The sequence below is a fragment of the Nothoprocta perdicaria genome, unplaced genomic scaffold (assembly GCF_003342845.1).
Source record: "Nothoprocta perdicaria isolate Ctin4 unplaced genomic scaffold, notPer1 scaffold_20, whole genome shotgun sequence".
In the NCBI taxonomy this organism is placed as follows: domain Eukaryota; kingdom Metazoa; phylum Chordata; class Aves; order Tinamiformes; family Tinamidae; genus Nothoprocta; species Nothoprocta perdicaria.
In genome coordinates, this window is record NW_020455205.1 from 4,630,741 (window position 1) to 4,653,014 (window position 22,274).

The 22,274-nt window shown below is 35.8% G+C and overlaps 1 protein-coding gene across 8 annotated transcripts in view; it reads right to left on the reverse strand.

Annotated features, from left to right (window-relative positions):
- Window positions 1-574: 574 nt before the first annotated feature.
- The window catches only part of EVI5 (ecotropic viral integration site 5), a 56,406-nt gene continuing 34,706 nt past the window's right edge, over window positions 575-22,274 (reverse strand). For 7 of the 8 annotated variants that reach the window (XM_026037978.1, XM_026037976.1, XM_026037975.1 and 4 more), the window contains 2 exons: window positions 18,298-18,393; window positions 575-1,171 (listed from right to left, as the gene is read on the reverse strand). In XM_026037978.1, coding sequence (XP_025893763.1) covers window positions 866-1,171; window positions 18,298-18,393 — 402 coding nt within the window. In that variant the 3' untranslated portion in view covers window positions 575-865. Of the gene's footprint in view, window positions 1,172-3,854; window positions 3,865-18,297; window positions 18,394-22,274 lie in introns of all 8 variants that reach the window. The other variant, XM_026037972.1, reaches the window with a different exon arrangement.

Sequence of the window (22,274 nt, forward strand, 5' to 3'; positions counted from 1 at the left end):
GATGAAGCTGTTAGTGTAGCTACACTGAAATTAAATCTAAGGTTAGTGTTTTGCCTTTATTTGGTAATTCACTTCTAGTGTGTATATACAGAATTAATTTTCCTGCTAGAATGCTAGACACAGTCATATTGCAACATTTACATTCCCCGTAAAAAAAAAAAAAGATGTGTAATGTACATTTTCAGCTTGGTGCATGTATATAAATATGTACAAAATAAACATTACTGTAGTTAATATATTCAGAACAGGTATTACTTAGCAACATCAAAAGCAGATGCACATAAATTTGTCAAAACAATCAAAATCCTTTATGGCATTAGTGACCAGTATTTGCATTTATGAAGTAACACAGATAAAGGCTTCTGTTAAGTCTCCTGTGGGCATTCAATAACATTAACAAAGACAAAAATAAACAAAAAGCATAGAATTATATATATGTCATGATCAGATGGCTTGCTATCATCCATCTTGATTGCTAATGGAAAACAATATAAAACAGACATTTGTTTGGAACATAAAATATTGCACAAGAGCAATTTCTTTTGAAAAAATGTTTTTGCTGTGTTTGCAAACAGCAAAAACGGTATGCATTAAGGAATATATTTGCATTATCTGAAACAAGGAACATTCAGTAATACTGTTACAACTGTCATCCATCAACTTCTTCCTAGCCTGTTCTATGGCAATGGTGTGTCATCAGCAAGATTTGGCAAAGAGACAAGGCAGACAGATAGTATACACAAGTGTAGTACAGGCCAGACAAGCTCCAACAGGTATCTAAACCAGCTGCTAGATACTTTCAATTTTTCTGACAGTTTAACCCTTGAAAAAATATGAAAGCCTTCAGTTCTAGTCACAGTGAGGATCACACAGTAGTAGAGTAAGACTCCATTCTTCTCTGCTTGGAAATAACTTTGCCTGAATTCTCAGTTTGGAGGGCACTTTCCTCAGTATCACTATCACTGCTGTCTACAATTGTTGGATCCAAAGCCACCTGAGCCGTCCTTCTACATAGGTGAAAGTTCACTCCACTCTCCTGTATGGAGTTAGTTATAAAATCTTCATCAGAAGAATGAAATGATTCATCATCTCCTGTGAAATGGTTGACAATGTGAATCCCATCAAAAGTGCGTTGGTCTGATAAGTCTCTCTGGCCTTTTAGGCATTTGATCTGTTAAAAGAGAAAAAGAAAAGGAGTTATGCAGTTAATTACAACTGAAGACTAACATAAAAAATAAAGACATTTCAAAAAAGGTGTCTCTGAACATTTAATGATTTAAATGAAATGATAGATTTGGAAGGAGCACATTTGATGATCACTTGAAGACACAGCTGGAATCAGAACTGCCAAAGTGACTTTTCATTTCTGGTGGACCAAGCAGAGGCCTTGAAAGTTGGTCTTTAAACAGTCCTTAACACTTTCCAAATTCTCTTTCCACTCCCAGACTACTTAAGCATGAAAGCTTAGAAGTTGAGGTATCCAGAAACACCAAGGACAATTTCCTCCAGGCTACTTGCTACATCTTTAACATCCCCATGAGGATGGCTTAAGCAGTTGCTTTTTCTACAGTAGCCTTTGTTTTGTCAGTGCTTTTGACCTTCATGTCTTACCTTTTACAGCTCCATTCCTTCCTTTGCTTATCACCTCCCCTTCTCACTTGATAAAAAGCTCTCCTTGTCCTCCAAAGAGGCCCCCAACTGAATATTGCTCCTGTTTCTTACAGCCAGTGAAAACCAACATTGAAAAGAAATACTCAGTCCTGTTTACACTGCAAGATCAAGTGTCTTCATTATCTGATTCATCACAGATGAGATTTCAGATCACAAGGTAAGAGAAACTTCTAACTTCTTTTCATACAGCATAAGCGGACTAGCTTTAATTCTAAGAGAATATTAAACAAAAATAGTGATCAGTCCATGTCTGAATATATTTAACTTCAAATGTCTTGTGCTGGAGTGATAATAATTTGAACACAGAGTTAGAATAGTTTAATAAGTAAAACCTAAAACTTTCTGTAGGTTTTAGACTGGCAAATCTCCAATTTAGTGAAAATAACTGTAATTCTCTGAAGACATACTTGAAGTTTTTTTCTCAGAATTCCATCTTTGCTATCTTACGGTAGCAATTATGTTGGAGCCAGTTTCACAGTTTGAGAGTACATATTAAAAACCCTATGCATGTAGAAAGGCATTGAATGCTTTACAGAAAATTTCTCAAGCTACTGTGGGAGCTTCAATAAGAAAATGCACAAAATGTTATTTTGTAAGCAGTTCCTGACAATAATGAGAATGCAGGAAATAGCAGGAAGGAAAAATGTGTTATTTGTATCAAAAATCTATTTGAGGCTTCTAAGATCTGAAAAGATTCACCTTGATAAATAAATAGTGCATATGGGCCCTTGTTAATGATACCAAAGTTTTACCTGTTCATCTAGAGAAGGAATCTCTGTACTTTCTAGGGGCTTATATAAAAGATGAGAAAAAAAAACACCACAAGATTCACAGCCATGCTAAAAGCCTTCAAATAAGATGTTAACAGCATGTAAAAGCTGCAGGTATGAAATGACTTTTAAACTACATCAGTGTCCATATGAGGGATATTGGTACATGCTGTAGAACTAGACTTTTGAATACTTGTACTAAAGTTGGTCTTTACCTTTTCTTCTCGTCCTGCTCCTGGTAGTCTTGTTCATTAGTATTTAGAAATAATCTCTAAAATACTCTGTAATATGGGGTCAGATAGTTACCATATGGAGTTTCAACTAAAAAAATCAGTAAAATAAATCAAGAACAACTCCCAACCACTACTGCATGAAAAGTCCCTCCAAACAAGCGACTAAGTTTTTATATAAAGTAAGAGATCATGTGCTTTTCAGGTCTGTACTGATAACCACTGGTTTACCTTAACTACAGAAGATATCTATAAAACTGCAAAACTACCAAAAAAACCAAAATAACACCTTGTCACCAGCATATTACTTGAACATGAAAAAAAGCTTTAAGTAAAGCATCATGCCAAAATCTTTTTGTAAATTTAGCTAAACATATCTAAAAGTCCAGGAAAGCCTGGGCAAGCACACAGGGAAAAAAAAAGTTTTTTGCCCCTACCTTTCTTCCTCTGTATCCTTAACAGCAAAGTTATTCTACCTCCAAGAAAAAAAAGAACTTTTTTTTATTGCATCAATCTCAGCAGAATATGGACTTATACCACAGATGCATACCACTTTTGTTTTCTTTTGTGAAAGAACAAGCTAAAGTTTTTCATGTTGTGTTTGGCTGTCCTTTGTATGAAAGAAACTAGACCTCTTTTTACCCCTAAAGAGTGGTATTCAGCTCAATCTGCTGCTTCCTAATGCTTCAGTTTTGCAAGAATCTCAGATCTGATCAGGTCTGTAAAAAAGATAGGTCTGGTAAACCCACATGTTTTGCTTTTAAATCTCAGATCAAAGTTGTTCTGGTCTAGATGACTAGCTTTAATCCAGTTTTTACCTCACTTGGTACTGTGTCACTAATCACATAATCCTAAGGATGTTTCAAAGAGTTTGTAGCAGTGTCCAAACACCAAAATAGCAAATGTCCTACCAAAATGTAGTTTATCACCATCCCTTAAAAAGCTGGCTGGATCAAGGACAAAATTCTTTAAGAATGTTTACCTTTTTTTTTTTTTTTTAATGTTTTTCTTGTGCCTAAAGAATTAAATACTTTAAAGAAACTTTATGGCCTATTTCAATATATGAAAATTATATATACTCTTTAAAAGGTAACAGCATACTTTCACAATTTCAGAGAAGCTGAGAAAAGGTGGAAGGAGTATTAATAGTCAAATCCCTGGAGCTCAAAATAAACTTTCTTACCTGATGTTGACTACCTCATCAAGACAGGCATGAAGGAGAAAGAGTAAAGAGAAATTTAGAGCTTTTAAACACAGTTCAAGACTTCTTCCATGTTAACTGAAGGATGGCAGTCAGTTACAAACATATTATATTTCTAAGTCCCTATGATCATTAAATATAGAGCAGTCAAATTATAAAGGAGGACTATATGATAAGAAGTTCTACATAAATCCTAGGAGACATTCTGATTTTGGAACGTGAGAGCTTTATCTAGGAATTCAGTGGCTTTGATGGTAGATTTTTTTCGGACAAACTTGAACATGTTAGTTTGTTTCCTTTTAAAGGCTTCAGTGACAAATTATTGAAATTTACTCAATTCTGAAGTGACAGGGAATGGTTTTAACAATACCTGCCAATAAATATTCAAACTACTCACAATAGGGTAACCACACAATAAATGAGATCAAAATGTGATCAAAATATGATCAAAATATAGAAGAACAATGAATAAAATTCACTGGTAGAAACCAGCATGGTAAGTTCATACTAAAAAAAAGTTGCTGAATTTTGGTGGTTCTCTTAGGCAGCAAGAAGTACTTAAAAATCAGAATCTCTTTACATCCTTACCTCAAAAATAATAGTAAAACTTGGTAACATTTCCTGGTTATACAACGAATATGACTCAAAACTAAAATGTTGCTGAAAATACACTCCTAACCATGTCTAGCCAAAGAGAAAGAAGTCATAAGCGTTTTTCAATACCTGTCCTATAATCCAGTAAAACATTTTCAACTTGGGAATATCCAAAGAGATTTAGCTACCAATAAATTTAAAGTAAAAGCAGTTACATTTAAGATCTATTACATTATATTTAACATGGATAAAAACAATGCAACTGGAATTCATAGAAATTTCTGATACTAGTGATCTATACTGTAAAACTGTCTCCCATGTATTTGAAACAGTTGACTGCTACTCAGTGTTGACCCTCATGTTGTGAGAGCACACTCCATTTTAAGACATACATTATCATGCTATCTCTTTAAAAGGAAAAGCTTCCTAGCAATATCACTAAGATAAACATTTATCTCAGAGCGAATGAAGCATTGCAATAGGAAGTCTAAACTCAACAGATCAATGTATTATATACAGCATGTTTTATAACCCAAACTTTTCTGCAGACTCACTCAATAACAGTGAACAAAAAAAATAAGCTTACAGGTCTTACTATATTAGTATTAATTTCCATGAATTAAATTTAAAAATAAGCTTCAGAGAACCTATTAAGGTTGCACTTCCACAGCAAACAACATTCATATCGAAACCATCACAACAGGAGCTCTGCACAAGTGGAGACATCATGAGCTAAACCTAATAGCTACAGAAACTAATATTAGCAACCCATCACTGAAAGCAATCTTTAGCAAACTTTAATGCTTGTACTGCAAATGGGACATTTCAAGTTGCCCAAGAAACCTCTTAATTATTCATCTTCCTTAAATTGAGGAGACTACTAGATGTGTTTTGTGAGAACTATATTAAAGCATTTTCACAAAAATTGCATTGTTTATTGCTTTTTGAAAATTCTGAAATAAAATAGAACTAAGATTTAACATACATGATAATCCCAAAGAAAAAAATAAGGTAAAGAAACTTAAACCTGCCTCATGATTGAAGCAAATGAGATTTTTTTAAATGCAACTATGTGAATTGTGCAAAAGAGAGAATGATGTTTTGAGAACTTCTTGTCAATTTGTATAGCTGTCAAGGTCCATGAAGTCAACAACTGGTAAGACAACATTCTCTGAAGAAACCAAGTGACACATTTTCTAAACAAACTTATAGTTGCAATCATAACACATTTCTGGTTTAACAAACTAGACTATTAGGACAAAGCTCAAGGTTGTGGCTTCTATTTCAGTAATGGTGAATTTCCTGTTTTACTTCAAAAAAAATCTAATGTTAACTCTACACCATGGCTATAGATATGATCGTAATTTGGACTGTTAGTTTATAATTAACAGCTGTAAGCAATACATACTGCTAATTATGATGATTCAAAAGGCCCAAACTGTACAGACTATAACACTGATGCTGAACCTAAGAATTTCTGTTTACCCTGCTAGCTTCAACTGCCTGATAACCCCTGTCCTTTCCTTGGAAAGTGCCCTAATACCGTGGACTTGCTGCTTGGAAGACAGTGTCCAGAAAAGACTGTGGACATGTCCACTCGAAAGACAGAGATGGCCTTTCTCACATGTCAAATCATTTTGGTTTCTATAATGCAGTATTTATGCACAGATTTAAGAACTTAAGGAACTGAACTATTAGTGTAAACCTCAAGAGATCTGCATTATATATAGATATAAGACAAACCTTTTTTTCCTTTGCACATCCGCCTCAAAGCACAAAGAGATCTGCAGTAATCTTTAGAGATCTGCTTAATAGAGGAATCCAGAAAAAAGGCTGCATCTTCATTTGTTGCTTTCAGCTAATTCTTTATTCATATAATTAAGATTAAGCCGTTACAAACTCTTTCAGAACAAATTTGAGTCACCTCAGATTTTCTAAAGAAATTCTTGAGGAGGCTAAGGTCTGAGTCACTAATTTTGAAGTGGATAGAATAGACAGTTAATCTTCTGGAGTGTTATGCTGCTTCTTTCACTGAACCTTTCCCTGAGATATCATAATGTCAAACTTGGGAAAAAAAATACACATCTCTAGTGATTGAAAAGTAAGCTGTTCAGCGCTTTCCAACTTGTTCTTGGAGACACACTGACATAAGAAGGAAAGTGAATGTATTTAGAAGGAAAAACTGCAAAATTAGTTCAGGGAAATGTTAACAGAACACTAACATGGAGAAAACCACTTCCCCTTGTAATTTACCTAAGCAACAAATATTAAAGTGAGCCTAAAGTATTAATATGGGTGAGGGGAAGAAGCTTTCACAAATATGGGCTCACAGGAATCACACTACATAGCTTTAGGATTTGTTGCTGCTTCCTTCTACCACAAGTGATTTTTGCAATGCAGGGCCAAAGACTCTAATCAAAATATTTAAGAAAGAGAACAAGACTAAAGCAAAAATCAGGCAAATGAAAGTTGCTGTTTAAATATCTGGTGCATTAGGTACCGTTGCTTAAGGTAACAGGAAATGCCTTGATCATGCATACCCCGTAGTGTACAGTAACAGCCATTACTTTGTTTATTTACAAATTTTTTTCCATTAAGTGGTTAACAGTCCATTACTACACACTTCATTTGCCATGGGTGATTTTTTAAATATATAGAAGCTATATATATAGCCTATATACATATAAAAACTGTAGCTTTGTCTTAAGTTTACATAAACCTTGAATACAGAAATTCATTTCCTCATTTAAAAATTCACTCAGAAGTTTGCTAGATAATGCAGTGATTTTTAAGGAGTCTAGCAGTGCAATTTAAAATGAAGTTCTTGATTGAAGCCAATCATTGCAGCAAAAACCAAACTGCACTCCAGCACACTCAGAATTTTTTAACCCTTCTCTATACATTTAGCCATTTATTTGGGGGCATTTTGACATGAATCAAATGGGAATCCCTCAAAATCAACAACAATCTTGGTAAAAAGTCAACAATTACAGATTTGTTTAAGACTTAAAAACTCCTAGATAACAATTCTCTTATGTATGGTTGAGACCAGATTTAATAGCTGTGTCTTTTTCCTTTCTGCAGGCATTCGCCTGCTCCCCATCACAATCTCTGAAAATTCTATATGTGCATACCAACATGGAATTGGTCAACAAATTCTTGAAGGACCCAATAGACTTTGATTCCTCCTTTTGAGATACAGTAAAATGGTTCTTGGAGGAAAGTCCTTTTGATCTGTTAGGGCTTATAGCATAAGTAGTAGATAGAAGTTAATTAATTTTATATTATTTTCAGTATGCCAGAAGTGTTCAGAGACCTCAGATCTGCAGTATAACTGCACATGAATTAGATATAAGTACATAATGGCAGGAAGACTCCAGATCCATCCATATCCAATTCTTGTCTCCAGGCTTTCATATGTGCCTAAATTTCTCGATCCACACTGTTTCAGAAGAGCACAACTGTTTCTCTACTTCATAAATTGAATTCAGACTGACACATAAAGACCTATCAATTTGTTACAGCAAATATGCTCTAAAAAGGACAACAGAAGCTGACTAGGGCCAGAACACACTTTAAAGTCCTGACATAAGCCTATTCTGGGCCAAACCCACAACGACATTGAGGGGCAACATCCTATACCACGATTTTCAGCTCTGTTAATATAGCTGCCTTTTTGGTTAAAAAAATAAAAAAAAGAAATCTGACCTGAGATTTTTTCCAACCATGCGTAGTCAGATTAAAAAGAACAGTTATAAGATACGGTAACACTTTCCTAACAGTTATAAGATACGATAACACATATAAGATACAATAACACTTTTCTATAACAGAAAAGATTCATCAGTTAATTCTTCAAGATTCAGGTTTATGTGTTGTAATTCTCTAAACGGGAGAACTTTTTTGGGTGGTCCTTGAGCAAGTAAGCTTTAAAAGCAGAGCAACATACTAGCACACATTAATCTTGAGTGAACTTTGCTGACCGTATCACTCGAGAGAGTTCAAACCATAGCAGTGGGTCATAAGTGAACAGCAGCAAGAAATTTCCATGACTGAGTCATTTTGTGCCTATTTCTCACAGCACTTAAGTATTTGGCATCTATGTTTTATACGTTAGGCTCTGTAAGTCATATGCTGTCTTGAAGTAGTACAAAATGCTTTACAAATACTCTATAGATACCAACAAGTTTGAATCAGATAGTACAATCTTTTAGACATGCTCCCTGCACCCCTTCAAAAAGTAAAAGATTCTAGTTGCCCTGCTTGTTCTTCAAATTACTCTAAAGCTTTTTTTTTTTTTAAATACAAAGTGGTTTTACAATATTATCAGTTAAAGAACTCGAGGCAAAAGGAAATAAGATGTTAAATGTGTGTTGCATATCAGTTTTACCAAAGACAAGTCTGCTGTATTGTAAACGTGACAAAGATTAAAACTAGCAACAAGTGTTCAGACCAGAAGGTTTCCAGTGAATCAGAACAGGAAACCAATAAAGCGATCAATGGGAGGTCATGACTTTTTGATCACTCCACTATATGGTTTTAAGAATCTGTTTTTGATCTAGTGCCATGTAATCAAATTAAACTTTGAAGTCCTATATCAAATGTGCAAGTAAAATAGTAACAGTGCTAAATAAGTACCCTATTTTTGAGCTACAACTATTTTCAAAAGAAAAAGAAAAATCATTTGGCCAGTGTATGTTAAATTTTATCTATTAAGGGAATTTGATTAAGATCTGACAAAGCTCTTTTAAGCAGACTGTATGCACCTAGCCCTGAGAAGTTTCTATAAATACCCAGGTAGAGGGAAAGTTCCCAGAAAGTCTTCCTACAAGAAGTTCTAATGAAAGGGTGGGTGGTTTTTTTTTTTTTTTTTTTTTGTTTTGAGTAAGACCCAACAACAGAAGTATTTTAAAACAGTAGCATGATCATGTTGAAGGCACTCCACTTGTTTTGGAATTATGTCCAGGGAACTACCAAAAATCTCATTGCTCCTGTTCTTTAGAGCAGGTATCTGTAAATACAAAAATTGCTGAAACCTCAAAGCATCAACTAGAATGCACTGGTGGTACAGAGACTGAAAACATACTCATTATGAGTAACAGCTACAGGAAATGACCATTCACACTTTTACTCTGTCCTTTTAAAACAGGATTTAACACTAGCTTTTTTTAGGTGGACTAAAGAACATTTATTTTTGCTTGTGATCCCAGAAATTGCTCCCACCTGTGCTGGTTGCAATGCTGGTATGAAAGTGATAAAAGACTTTTAGAAGGGATTTTCACTGCATGACCCACATATATTCAGATACTAATTACACAGGCATGTTATCAGTTATGCATAGTATTTCTCTCTTAAGTTTAACACAGCTGGGACCTGTGCACAGTGACTAACATTCAAAACAGGTTTTGTAAGAAACAACTACTCCGATATTGAGGACCTACTGACTTGAACCTCACTGCACTTTTCAATCACCAGCACTCAATTTGCAAATGAAAACATAAGATGGACCCAGGCAAAACTGTAAACTAGGACTTCACTACATCCATCTCATATGGTAATCAATGACTTGGTACTCTGTCACTTGGTGACTCAGTCAGCAATCAATGACTTGTTACTCCACAAGCCAAATCCAGAGCTTTGGCACAGACAGTTACAGTATCAGGGGAGGGGGGAAAAAAAGAAAAGGCATGCGAGGGGAACATTCCTAACGAGAACAATGACCAGTCTTTATCTCAATCTAATTAGGTAGTAGTGGAGGTTAACAGTTGTACTCATCTCTTAACTCCACAGTAGTGAACAAAGAGCCACATTACTTTGCTTCACAGATGACAGACTACACCACTGTCCTGGTTACCCTATGTAGTTTCCTTTACTCATGACAGCTCAAAGTGTTTTTTTGTTTGTTTGTTTTGGGTAGGGAGGAGTGGAGAGGGAAGAAATACAGATAGAGAGGAAGAAATGAAAAGATGGAATCTGTGGCCAATGATTCGTTGCATGGAAAGCCATCAGTGTGGAATCAGACTTGCCTTTTTGGGTGAGGGTACCATATCTGTATTAGTTGTTTTTAATAGGTGATGACAGTATAACTGAAGTCACAATGGTGATTTGGTGTTTACAATATACATACAATGATTCTGTTCTGCAGCAAGTAGTCAACTGACAGAAGCCTCAAGTCAGACAGCTTGTAAAGCCTGTTGTTCTATTAAGGGAAGGGTAACTAAACCAGCCACCGAATTACGAGGAAAGTATTAAAACTCCCAATCAGTTCAGTCCTGCACTTCTGCAACACTCTTTGTACTTATAAAGTCAGTGTAACATCTTTGATTTTCAAGGACAAGCTGCATTAAAAGACAAAAATAAGTAATTGACTTTTCAAAACCATGCAGTATATATTTAACTATCCTGTGTAGACAAAGCTGCTGCATTAGATTGGGTGTTTGCAAACCACATGACCTCACAAGCGCTATCTTATCATATCACAGGTTCCTCACACTGACCACAACCACTTAAATCAGACTCCGCCAGCACAGAGGCTTTGCATCTTTGACACGTACTACTAAAGCAACTACATTTTTAGCTGTCCAGCAACCTTGCAAGAACTTTGCTTGTGGAGAGGGAAATCTGATGGTCTCTTGTCCAACTGTGCTTGCAAGATATGGTAAAAGAAAAGCACATGATTTATTGTGCTTTAAACTTCCACCACAAGTTGAAATGCTTACTGTCTAAATCTGAAGGCTAACATATTTCCTTTCAGGCACAATTTTTCTTATCAGGTCAGAAAACAATTATAGAGAACCATCTATTTTGAAAAGTATTTGTCTTTAATAAAAGAAACTGTATTAGAAGGTGTTAATGTTAATTCTAGTCAGTATTCAGAAAGAAAACAAGTGTTCTGTAAATTTTCATGCAGTAGTTTTAACCAACATTATAATTTTAGTGAAAATTATGAAATAGACCCCTAAAAGTGGACTTAAATCACAGAAAATGAATTAGCTGTTTTTATCTATGAAGATAAGTGAGGGAAAAATGTCAAGTGTTTCTTGGTAAAACTGCCAAGAGAAAAACATGCACCTACTTGTACTACATGGAAGGCAAGCTACATATTCCCTTCAACCTTTCATCAACCCTGTTAACTCTAACAGAAAAGTGGGAGAAAAAAAATAAGCTGATGGACTACAAAGGTATTAAATTCAATTGTAAGTGAAATTGGAAAGGTACTAAGCCTTTCTGGAATTGCTGTTCCCTCCTTACTTCTGAGGAAGTGCTACAAATATCTGTTTAAAAGATAGCCAAACACTGACAGATATCGTTTAACTTTTTCACTTGCATATGTGATCTAGTCCATTTGCAAGCCTGGAAAGTTCAGTCATCCCCTAGGAAGGTCTTCAGTGGAGGCTTGGTTTCCAGGTTGAAGTTGACTAGACTTAGCTTTCCCCAGTTAATCTTTGGGCTACTGTGACCCAGAGCTGTTTGTAGCTGTAAGGCGATTTAAAGATCCATCCACACTGCATTGATATACGACTACCAACAAAGCATAGGCACACCTGAGCTAGGCAGGTAGACACCAGTTTAACTACTGGAGAGTGAGGCTTGCAAGAACGATTTATCCTCCTTTTGAATATAGTCCACTAGAGCTCCGGATGAGAAAACATTTGATGATGGTAAGCATTGAATTTGACTCAAAGGAACAAAATTAACAGATGACAGGAATAATGCTCTCAGCTGCTGTCCACCATGGACATACCCAATAAGCTGCCCAGCGGCTCTGGCCGCAAGAGGAGTCAGGAATGCTGCTGGAAGCAGCCAACCTGCCTCCTGTTGCTCCAGCAGCCACAAGCAGCGCTGTGACTCTGCCCATCTACGTTAGCAGCAGTCATCATTTAGCTGCACGTACAAGTGTTTCCCCATTTCCATGGGGAAGAAAAGCTAACTGTAAAAAATAAGGAGGAAACAGTTTGGCAGATTCTAAATCCAGCTTACCTTTTATAGAAAAAGTTTGTTGTATTTAAGGCCAAAGTAACTATTAGTATGGTCTATGTGTTACAGTGTATTAAATTTTATTTAATTATTGTATCATGGAGCCTTTTTTTCTTTTCTTTTTTTTAAATCCTTCACATGGATAACTACAGTTTAATTTCCCTTCTCTATTTTACTTTCAGCAATGAAAACCTAGAAAGCTATGCTAAATTACAAAATGTATCCTTATCCATGGATTCAGCCCTCTTCAATTACTTTGTTGGTAATATTTTATGCATTATCTACCTTCAAAGTAATTACTTAAAGTGTCTTCAATTTTATTTACAAAAGCAAAATCTTTTAAAAGCATAGTATTTAATCTCCAACTTTTATATCTCCTTTCATTAAGTCAATCTTGAAGTGTTAGCTCACCAGGAACAAGATCAGACCATGAGATAACACCTATATCAAATCTTATTGACTACATTAGGTTCTTGCAACATAATATCAAACCTATTCCTAGATAAAACTGCATGTGTGGGGGGGTGAAAAAGTAGTCACCGCTACTCAGAGACCGCGAAGTTTCCAGATACTGAGAAATGGGAAACATGTAAGGTTCCCACTTTTCTGCTTTGACAATAAGCAAGAATTTAGTCACCAGAGTTTCCCTCAAAGCTACCAGCATAGTCTTTTAAAAGCCTCAAAATAGTTTGGAAAATAGTAATGCTCCAAATATCCATATCTTGTTGTCAAATATCCATCAGCCACATCTAAATATGTGGCTATTAAACACATAGCAGTAGTTAAACAAAATCAGTTGGAAGGTTTTTTGATTTTTGGAACAGTGTGGTACACTGGCTTCAGGTCTTTGATTTTTAGTCACATTTCAAACACAAATGCATAAGACTTACACATTAGTAAACAAGTTCATCTTTTCTGTTGAAATTTTAAAATAATTTTCTAAGTGCATATTATTACATACGAACATCTAGGACAGTCAGTTTTGTATTCCCTGTGAATGGCAAGAGACGAAGAACAAAGATTACAGTATATTTTGAAGGTTATACTCAAAGCTATTCTCCCACTCCCAAATTTGCAGATAACATTCCCAGAAGCTACCCTCTCTGCTTGAGTCTTATCAATCCTACAAAAATCTGGGAAATCATTCTTTGCTTAAAAAGATCAAGAGCATGTTTCCAAAAAGGTGCCAGGATTACACCTGGAAGAATGGAGGAAAGTGTTGAAGTGAATTTTAAGGTTGTTGTCAACATCTGTATTCCTCCTCTTGAAGGCACCAGATAGAGAGTAGCTAAATTTTAGCAAACTAAACTTACAAAATACTCCTAATGATACAAAAACAAAGAATTTATATTCTTTTATAAACTGTTTTTAAAAAGTATTTTGTAAAGTTTCATTGGGAGAAAAATTTAAACTTAAGCACTTCAGTCCTAAATCACAAAGTCTGTAAGAATAAAAACCACTATTCTTAAACTTGCTTTTGTCTCCAAAGGTGTCTTGTGGTCTGCCAGTGTAGTTTGTGGGTAAGCATGTCAATTCTAATCTCTTGTACCACTCCTGTAATCTAGGTAACACATACAAGCCTTGCAACATCCAACAGGAAGCAGAGACAGCTGCTGTGTAATATATAAAGTGACTGTGTATACAAAGAGGTAGTACATAAAATGGAGAACTTGAAGTTTATAAATCATTTAATTCCATTCAGTTTGGATTTCAAGTAGAAAGTAGCAAAGTACCTCCCGCTTTTCTTCTGTCCCAGTATGTGATTTACACTGAAATGAACAATAATTTGTTCAAGATTATCCTGTCAGTTTATCTTAAACTTTCAACTTTGTGTAATGAAAATTCTGAACAATTCAAACCTTGTATACATTTTCTCTGAAGTACATTAACTACTTTAGTACTACATCCTAAAGTGGAATATCTCTCTGAATAGGAAGAAACACAAACTTCCTAAGAAGGTCTTTTACTTAACCTCTCGCTACCTAATCAAGTAGAGCATCCTAGAACTAGCACACTTCATACAGCATGTAACCCAAATTCTAAGTCCTGCAGTGTCTACTCAAGCCATTTAAGGTCAAGCTAAAGATCACTTGACCTTACAATTTAAAGTATAAATTCTATTCTGCCAGTGATCAGGGAATCACACTTCTGACAGGCAGAACACTTACAGGAAAACAGAAAGAATAAAGAACAGAAGCTGCATCCTGTAAAGCCTTCAGCAGTACAAAAAACCATTCTAGTTCCTGCTAATTCCTGCTAAACTAGCAGAGGTCAGAAATGCCATAGAAATAGCTTTAGCAGTAAAAAGAAAACAGAGGAGGGAAGAAAATTGCGAGATGGGAAGATGTTGATTAATGAAAAGAACAAATGGCCAAGGGTCATACATTGCTGAAAAGTCTCACTGGGTTGAAGTTAGGTGCATATTAAAAACTCCAAAGGAAATTCAGGTCAGGACTTCTTCGTTTGAATCAGTGACAATCCTCAGTTTCATATTTTCAACCTACAGTTTCAGCCTTCTACAATAAAGCTGTAAGATATAAGCATCTAACAGTTTCTTGGCCAATAAAATGACTCAGCCAATAAGGAAGGAAGTGCAGCACTGTAACATGGCACTGTAAATACACACAATTTCACAGTAGTAACTACTGCTAAGTCGAAGTACAGCCATCTATTTCTGCAAATGCTCTTCATCATACACCACTTCTGATACAGGTATATATATTGATATAGGTAATTAAGTGCAATCAGTTAATATTTATCACATCTGAGAGGCATAGGAATGGACTCAGAGCTAAAATAGGCAGTGGTTCAGAGGTCTTCAGAAATACAAACAGCTTTTATACAATTACCTTAATTATGCTGCAGTGCTCTAATATGTAGTTGCTTGGGTTAATACACTGGAACAGATCAGAAGGAGCTGAAATCTGGGTGTCAAACCTCTGCTTTCTATCAAAGGGAGGATGTGAAGCATAGCAGCAGTATGTTGCTCCTGTACCTCAACACTCACTATTGGCTAAGAAAATTAAGCTGTAAGCCCTGGGCAGAAAGAGCAACCCACTATGCTGGTACCTAGCAATCCTACTGGTTTTCCTCATAGACATTCTATATTTGCACTATGCCTGGTTTGCAAATATTGATAACATAGGAGAATTGAATTTGGCAATTACCACATCACGGTGCCATCACCATCTAATGGATCATATTGCTGGACAGAATTAATCTCTAGCTCCTTCGGCTTCTACTCAGACAGAAGCACACACACAGACACACACATAAACACACACACAGCTGGCTAAAGAAGAGTGAAAGAGTGGTTATTAGAGGGCCACAGTATGGGCACCATTTACATTTAGCATTATTTGTTCATTATTCTATGTTCCATCTTTTGCATGAAAGACTTGCAATTCTTCTGATGTAAATTTCTGTACAAATGCAGTACTTGAGGTTAAAAGGTTCAACATGCAGAATCATCATATGAATGACCATTCCAAAGCCTTTAGTCTTGCTTTCCTTCCCTCTTTCATGAAACTATAGCTAAACTGTACACAAATTAATACAAAAAGTTCTGCAATTACATTGTATTAAATGATAATTTCATAGTCACAAAGAATTCCATTTCTGTGTCTTTTAGATGTTAGGTAGTTGCGAGGTTGCGGTCAGCATGTCATACACAGTCACCCTATCTTCAGGGAGATCAATTGGCAAATTTGTTTGTATCATGTCTTTTCAGTTTGCAGAAGTAGAATCAAACAGCAGTTAACCAGAGAGCAGGGAGCATGGTCACTGGTGGACCTACACTGACAGGTACCCAGGTGCAAATTCTGGAAATTGCTTGATTTAATTGGTACTGGCCAAAGCACATTAATCCTAACATTCAGCAACCAAGGATAAGCATTTTTGTATCTTCCTTTTTCCAGTTTACCCAGATATCGCTCTTTCAAGAAAGACTGCATGCACTACTTCGCTTAGTGTTAATCCAAGACTTCACAGTTATCATTAGAACTCACCCATAAACACTTTAGACATACATTACCTCAAAGTCAGCCCAGTGCATTAGGCACAAAATAAATGACTGTGCATGAAGCATTACTTTTCCTCGCAAGGTTTTATTTAAGTACTAGAAATAAACTAGAAATAACCAGCAGATATATTAGAGCAATAAAAACGAGTCATTCATAAGCAAGGATTCCAGACTTAAAGTGTGTAACAAAGCAAAGATGCTATCAGCATAGAACTAATGTACAGAATTCTTGCCTACTATTTCTACCTATCCTGGAATCCTCTTCTATCCTGTAGTGCTTAACTAGCTTGGAAATGAACGGAGCCATAGTTAGGGAGTGCACCTCTGGTGGAAGATTGGTCTTCTACATGGAGTTACTCCCATTCTGCTATGGCCGAAATTCATTCTCCCTACATGACATTTTCTTGCAAGCAATAAAGACTTGTCTAGACTTAACTGGTTAGAAACTACCCGTATTACTTGGAATCAATCATTGTTCTGTCAGCTAATGAATTGCCTCTTTGTTCTAACCCATCCAATCATCCAATATGACTTGGTCATATTAAGTTTATATATAAAAACATGTAACATGTTTGTGTCTTCATGAAACTCATGTTGCTCAACCAGGCATACAACAAATTCTTGTATAGAGAAAACTATACAGCAGCTTTACAACAGCAATCACACATTTTTTTTGGAAGAACTTGTTTCTTCTTTGAAGTTTAGACTGAACAGAAAGAGTCAGTACAGTTCCTAAGTTACATATAGTATTTTGCTTTTGCAAAATATTCTGCAAGCAGTTTACCTTCTCATAAAGCTGGTTATAGTCCTTTAATGGAAATGATTATTGATTTTAAATCTATTATTAAATGAGCTTAGTGACTGGCAAAGGTGCTGGGCAAATGGCCCTAGAGACTATCCTTTATCTATGGCACAGACAATATTCCACAATCTTTCACTATATTCTCAAGGGAGGGAGTGTAGAAAGGTGGCATCTACAAAGACGGCTATGGAAAAAACTATACTTAAAGGATGTGATTATTTAACAAGGGCAGCAAATATTAACAGAGTTGCATTGCTGTCTCTTACTATGAGTTTAAGCAGTAGTCGTCAAAACTGGGCATTAGAAGGCTTAGGAAGCAGTCTAAAATACAGAGACAACTTTTGCACACAGTGCAGTTAAGTAAAGACATTTCTTCATAGTGCAGGATGAACTGAAATGAGCCAATGAGCAGCCAGTTACATAAGCCGGTTTCAGGATCTTCTAATCTTTTTAACTAACAAGTTACTACAACTACTACAGCACGGAAGTTTGAAGACAGAAATTTCATAGGTCAAAGGTTTTGGCAGTTTTTATAACTTAATCTGTTAACTGACATTGAGCAAGCATCCTTTTTCTTTTTAAGCAATCTCAGTACAGCATCACACAATTCATCGCCACAACAGCAAGTACTAAAAATCTCCACATAGTCTTCTGATAGTGCAAGTGCAATGTAGTTTTTAATTCAGTTAGCCTTCAAAAGTGCAGCAGACAAGCTTATTTCAGACAGCGTTTCAAGGGCAGTACATGCAACACAACAGTTGATCAAATTATAAAATTAAGAAAAAAGTGGGTATATTAATAATCTAATTTTAATGCAAAGCTATGCAGTTATTGTAGTTGAACATATTTTGTTGTTTTGCATCTTAGTTTATAATGGCAAGATTCATATACAAGAAGTATTTAAATATACTTTATACTGGCAAAATTAGGTACTAGAACTATAAAAGCTATCAGATAAGCAAAACCTACTGTGCTTAAAAGATCTGACAAAAGGTGCAAGTGCTCAAAGACAGTAGAATTTTATCACTTACCTCATGATGCAGCTCAGCTATCTGATCTTTCAGTTCTCTGATATATTGGTTAGAGTCAGACTTATTAAGCTGTCCTTGAATTTTTCCTTCTTCTTTCTGTTTTTGTGGAAAAGACGACTTGAAATTATTCACATCTATTTAATACTAAAGTCTTATTTCAGTTGTCTGCATATTTTGTCAGAGAAGCTACACACACATTCCCCATCTGTCCATCCAGCATTTTTCATCTGGGTAAGGTTATCAGGATCTATCTAGAGGCTCTAGAGTTGTTAAACTCAGACAAGGTGACCCTCTCCAAACTACATTGAGAGCTACAGGCAGGACTCTGTGGAGGAGCATGAAGACTCAACAAATCTTAACATGTGGAAGAACATTCACAACCAATGTAAGAGGCTGCATGTACGATTTAAAGTTTTCCTAGAACATACAACTAACATGTGGACTTACACAGATATTGTGCACTTAGTGTACATATTTTCACCACTGTAAATTTTTCATTTAGTAACACAAAATTTTCCTGTCTCCAACTAAAAAAAAATGAAAGATTCTTTCCCTGCATTCTATAATTTGCAAAAGGAAACACCACATATGACAAGCTTCTATATTTTAAACGTAAAAAGAACTGTATTATTTATTTTGTAGGAGTTGCAGGGAGTGCAAGTCCCTTATTGCAAATAGTATGACAGCTACAGAGAAAGACTGTCAAGTAAAAAAGTTGGAGATAGAAAAATGTGAGGTTGCCCTCATTTGTTGGCCAGATGGACAGACGATGCTTTGTTGAAGAGCTTCCAGCTTGAAAGCCTGCAACACTAACTTTTCAGCTTGCCTCTACAGAGAATCCTAAAGTGACTGACACGTGGCAAGTTCATTTATCTCAGCTAAATGATGTGACTGTACGAAAAATCCTTTCCTGAAGGCAGACCACATCTTCAGATCGCTAGGCATTAGAGAACAGTGCCTTTTTTTAATAGTTATTTCTAAAGCAGCCACCAACTTTGAAGGATACAAGCAGTTTTAATTTTAAAAAAATCCTTAACCCTTGCTGCAAGTTATATAGAACCAAATATCTATCAGAAACCAAAATATAATTAGACCATCTGGCTCTACCTGTTACTCGTTTTGATGGATTCATATTTATAGTTGAAGGAAACAAGCAATAAATTTCAATGACAGGCAAGTGTAAAGGATAAGTCAATCATTTGCATGCAGAATTAAAATATTAGTGCTGTGCTGAACAAGAGAGCAACAATTCTTCAAATCACAAGACAACAAGGGTTCCTGTAACACATCTTCCTTAATTATCAACCCTATGGCCCAACATGTCAGGTACTAAGGGAGAGTGACAATACACTGCCTTCCAAACTCTTTTGCTGCATGGAGAGAACCACATTGAAAGTCCTGTCAGTCCTGGCAACCTAGAAGCAATTGGCTGTGCTTTCAGAGCTCCGTCTTCCCTCCCTCACAGCAATGTAGTAGACAATACACAATTCTACTAGAAGAAACTCAGTTTCCCATGTTCAGTATTAATTCACAAAAAATCTGTAACAAGCAAGTACAAGAGTCTTTAGTGGATAATTCTGTGCTAAATGCAGTTTCCAAGGCAACCTGTAGCTCAAATTTGCAAAGAGCTAGGTATTAACAATATTAAGCTTTTCTTATCATAAATAGGCTCAAAAAAAACCCCAAAACAAAAAAATATACACCTCCCACATACACAAACAGCTTTACAAAACAGCTATTGATACTGGAGAAATCAGATCAGAAGCAGGACCTGCAAATTATAAGTCATTTTACTATACAGAAGGAGCTTCACTGCTGTCATGAGCTACAACTCCTGACAATGGCATGATCTGATCCCTTGTGGCAGCAGGAATATATGGGAGATGCTCGTTTAAGTCTTTGACCTCTGTTTGAGAGAGTTTGACTTGGCTATTTAAGCCTCCTCTTCTATGATTCCAGATTGCTATCCAGCTATAAAATGATCAAGAGTAAAGCAAGCTTTCTGCTACAAATAGGTGGTATAGCCCTCTTAAGAGGAGACAAATGAAGTAGATAAGCTTACCTTGGAATTGGGAGCACAAGAGGGCACTCCCAAGTTAAGTCAGCACAAATCAGCACCAGAAGCAAGCAAGTTTACTAGCTTAAGCTCAGCACTGCAGTAATAGCTAAAAGCTGCACGTCTGCAGTGCTGGACAGCACAAGTGTTCTACATTGGCAATAACATGCTGTACTGTTATATTGGGATGTTTTTATTGCTTCTCATTCTTGAAGACACCATAAAATTACTGTAGACATGACAGAACAACATAATTTGTGATATAATTTGCTCATGAAAGGACAAGCTTGATCCAGGCAGACGAAGTTGAAAGCAGAGAGCGTAAATATAGTTTACTTGGTACTTATTATTAGCAAAGGGCAGAAAAGTTTCAGGTTTCCTTTTCAAGCTTAAACATTTTATAGAGCTGACGATTGGAAAAGACATCATTTAACACAGAAGACCCTGCAATATCATTTTCTAAAGATTTCAAAAAACAATCAGGTTGTAACCTCCCCTTGCAATATTTGAAACACGAGATCATATGCTGATGCTTTTAAGTGGTTTTAAGAAAAATGAGATCATTCTGATACTTAAAAGCTAGCTGAGGAGCCCCTAAGTTCTATAAGTGATTCCTAAAACCTTTCTACAGTGGGCAACATGGAAGGATGCCTTGAGACAGAAATTATAGGACAAGATAATAGCCTTTTTTAAAAAAACACATGATACAGTATTTCATTTGGCTCAAGATGACAATGCAGGTAAGGCATTTCAAAACAGTTTTATCAATAAGCTAGTTGCTTTATATCATTAATTTAAGACACTCTTGCAGGTACAGTAGCAGATGCCTGGAAAATGTGTAAACATAAGACACTATTAGCATTAAGGCCTTTTTAATTCTTACTAAACCCACTATTTTATAAAACAAATATCTTAAGAGCTAAAATCTGCACATCTTTCAACTGACAATATATTCTATAAGTAGCAGTTTAATAAGAAAATAATCTGTAAATTACCAAATAGCCTTAAAAATCAGGAGGTTTCCACACAAAGGAAAAGAAATTTCTCTTATCTGAGAAACTGTTTCACTTTCCAATACCATTACATATTTACAGTAAGCTCAAATTGATTTCTAGCAGCTTCCAGCTTCTGATAAACAAGTAGTTAGCAAAGGCAAATTTAAGTGCAAGAGAAGTTTGGTAGGATCATTCTTTTACACTAGCTTCTTATTAAGGCAGCTTGACAGGCATCAGAATAAAAAAGACAAGCTGTTGAAAGAAAATGCTTCCAAACATGCAGTTCTCATATTCTGTATATCTTTGCAGAAATCCATGTAAAAATATTTTTGTATTATCTTTTGGTATGTTAGAAGACTTTCTTCCAAATTACTGTAGTTCTAGAGATGTTTTTCAACCTTTAATAGGTTACTATGCAACACACTGTTATTTCCCAATTACTGTAAAAATATATTCTGAAGTATATTGATCTTAATACCATCCTAGACTTTTTTAGACTGTGGGCAGTGTGTGCACCTCCTGAGACTGTAAATAGCTTCCCTATTGCAGAAAAACACTCAAATTCTACCCCATGCAGGTTAAATTCCCATTTACCCATAATTCTGGATGACTTTAGCTGTGGTGTAGCACTGATATGTACACCAAAAACAGCACACTCACGTTCCAAACATTTACTGGCCCACAGTTGGGGAGCTGCACAGTGGATTTAGTACTTTTAAGGAATCCTCATCTGCTTCAGTTTGGCTTTTTCCATGTCAGCTATAATACCTCACTATACAGATGCAAATTCTAACACTTAAAATCAACCCAGCATAAATTGACTCAGTCAGGTGCTCTAACATTAATACTAGAGTTATCATTTGTTCTCAGTTCAGAATCTGAATTAAATTTGACCTGAGATACAAGGACAGAATTAGGTAGTTTGG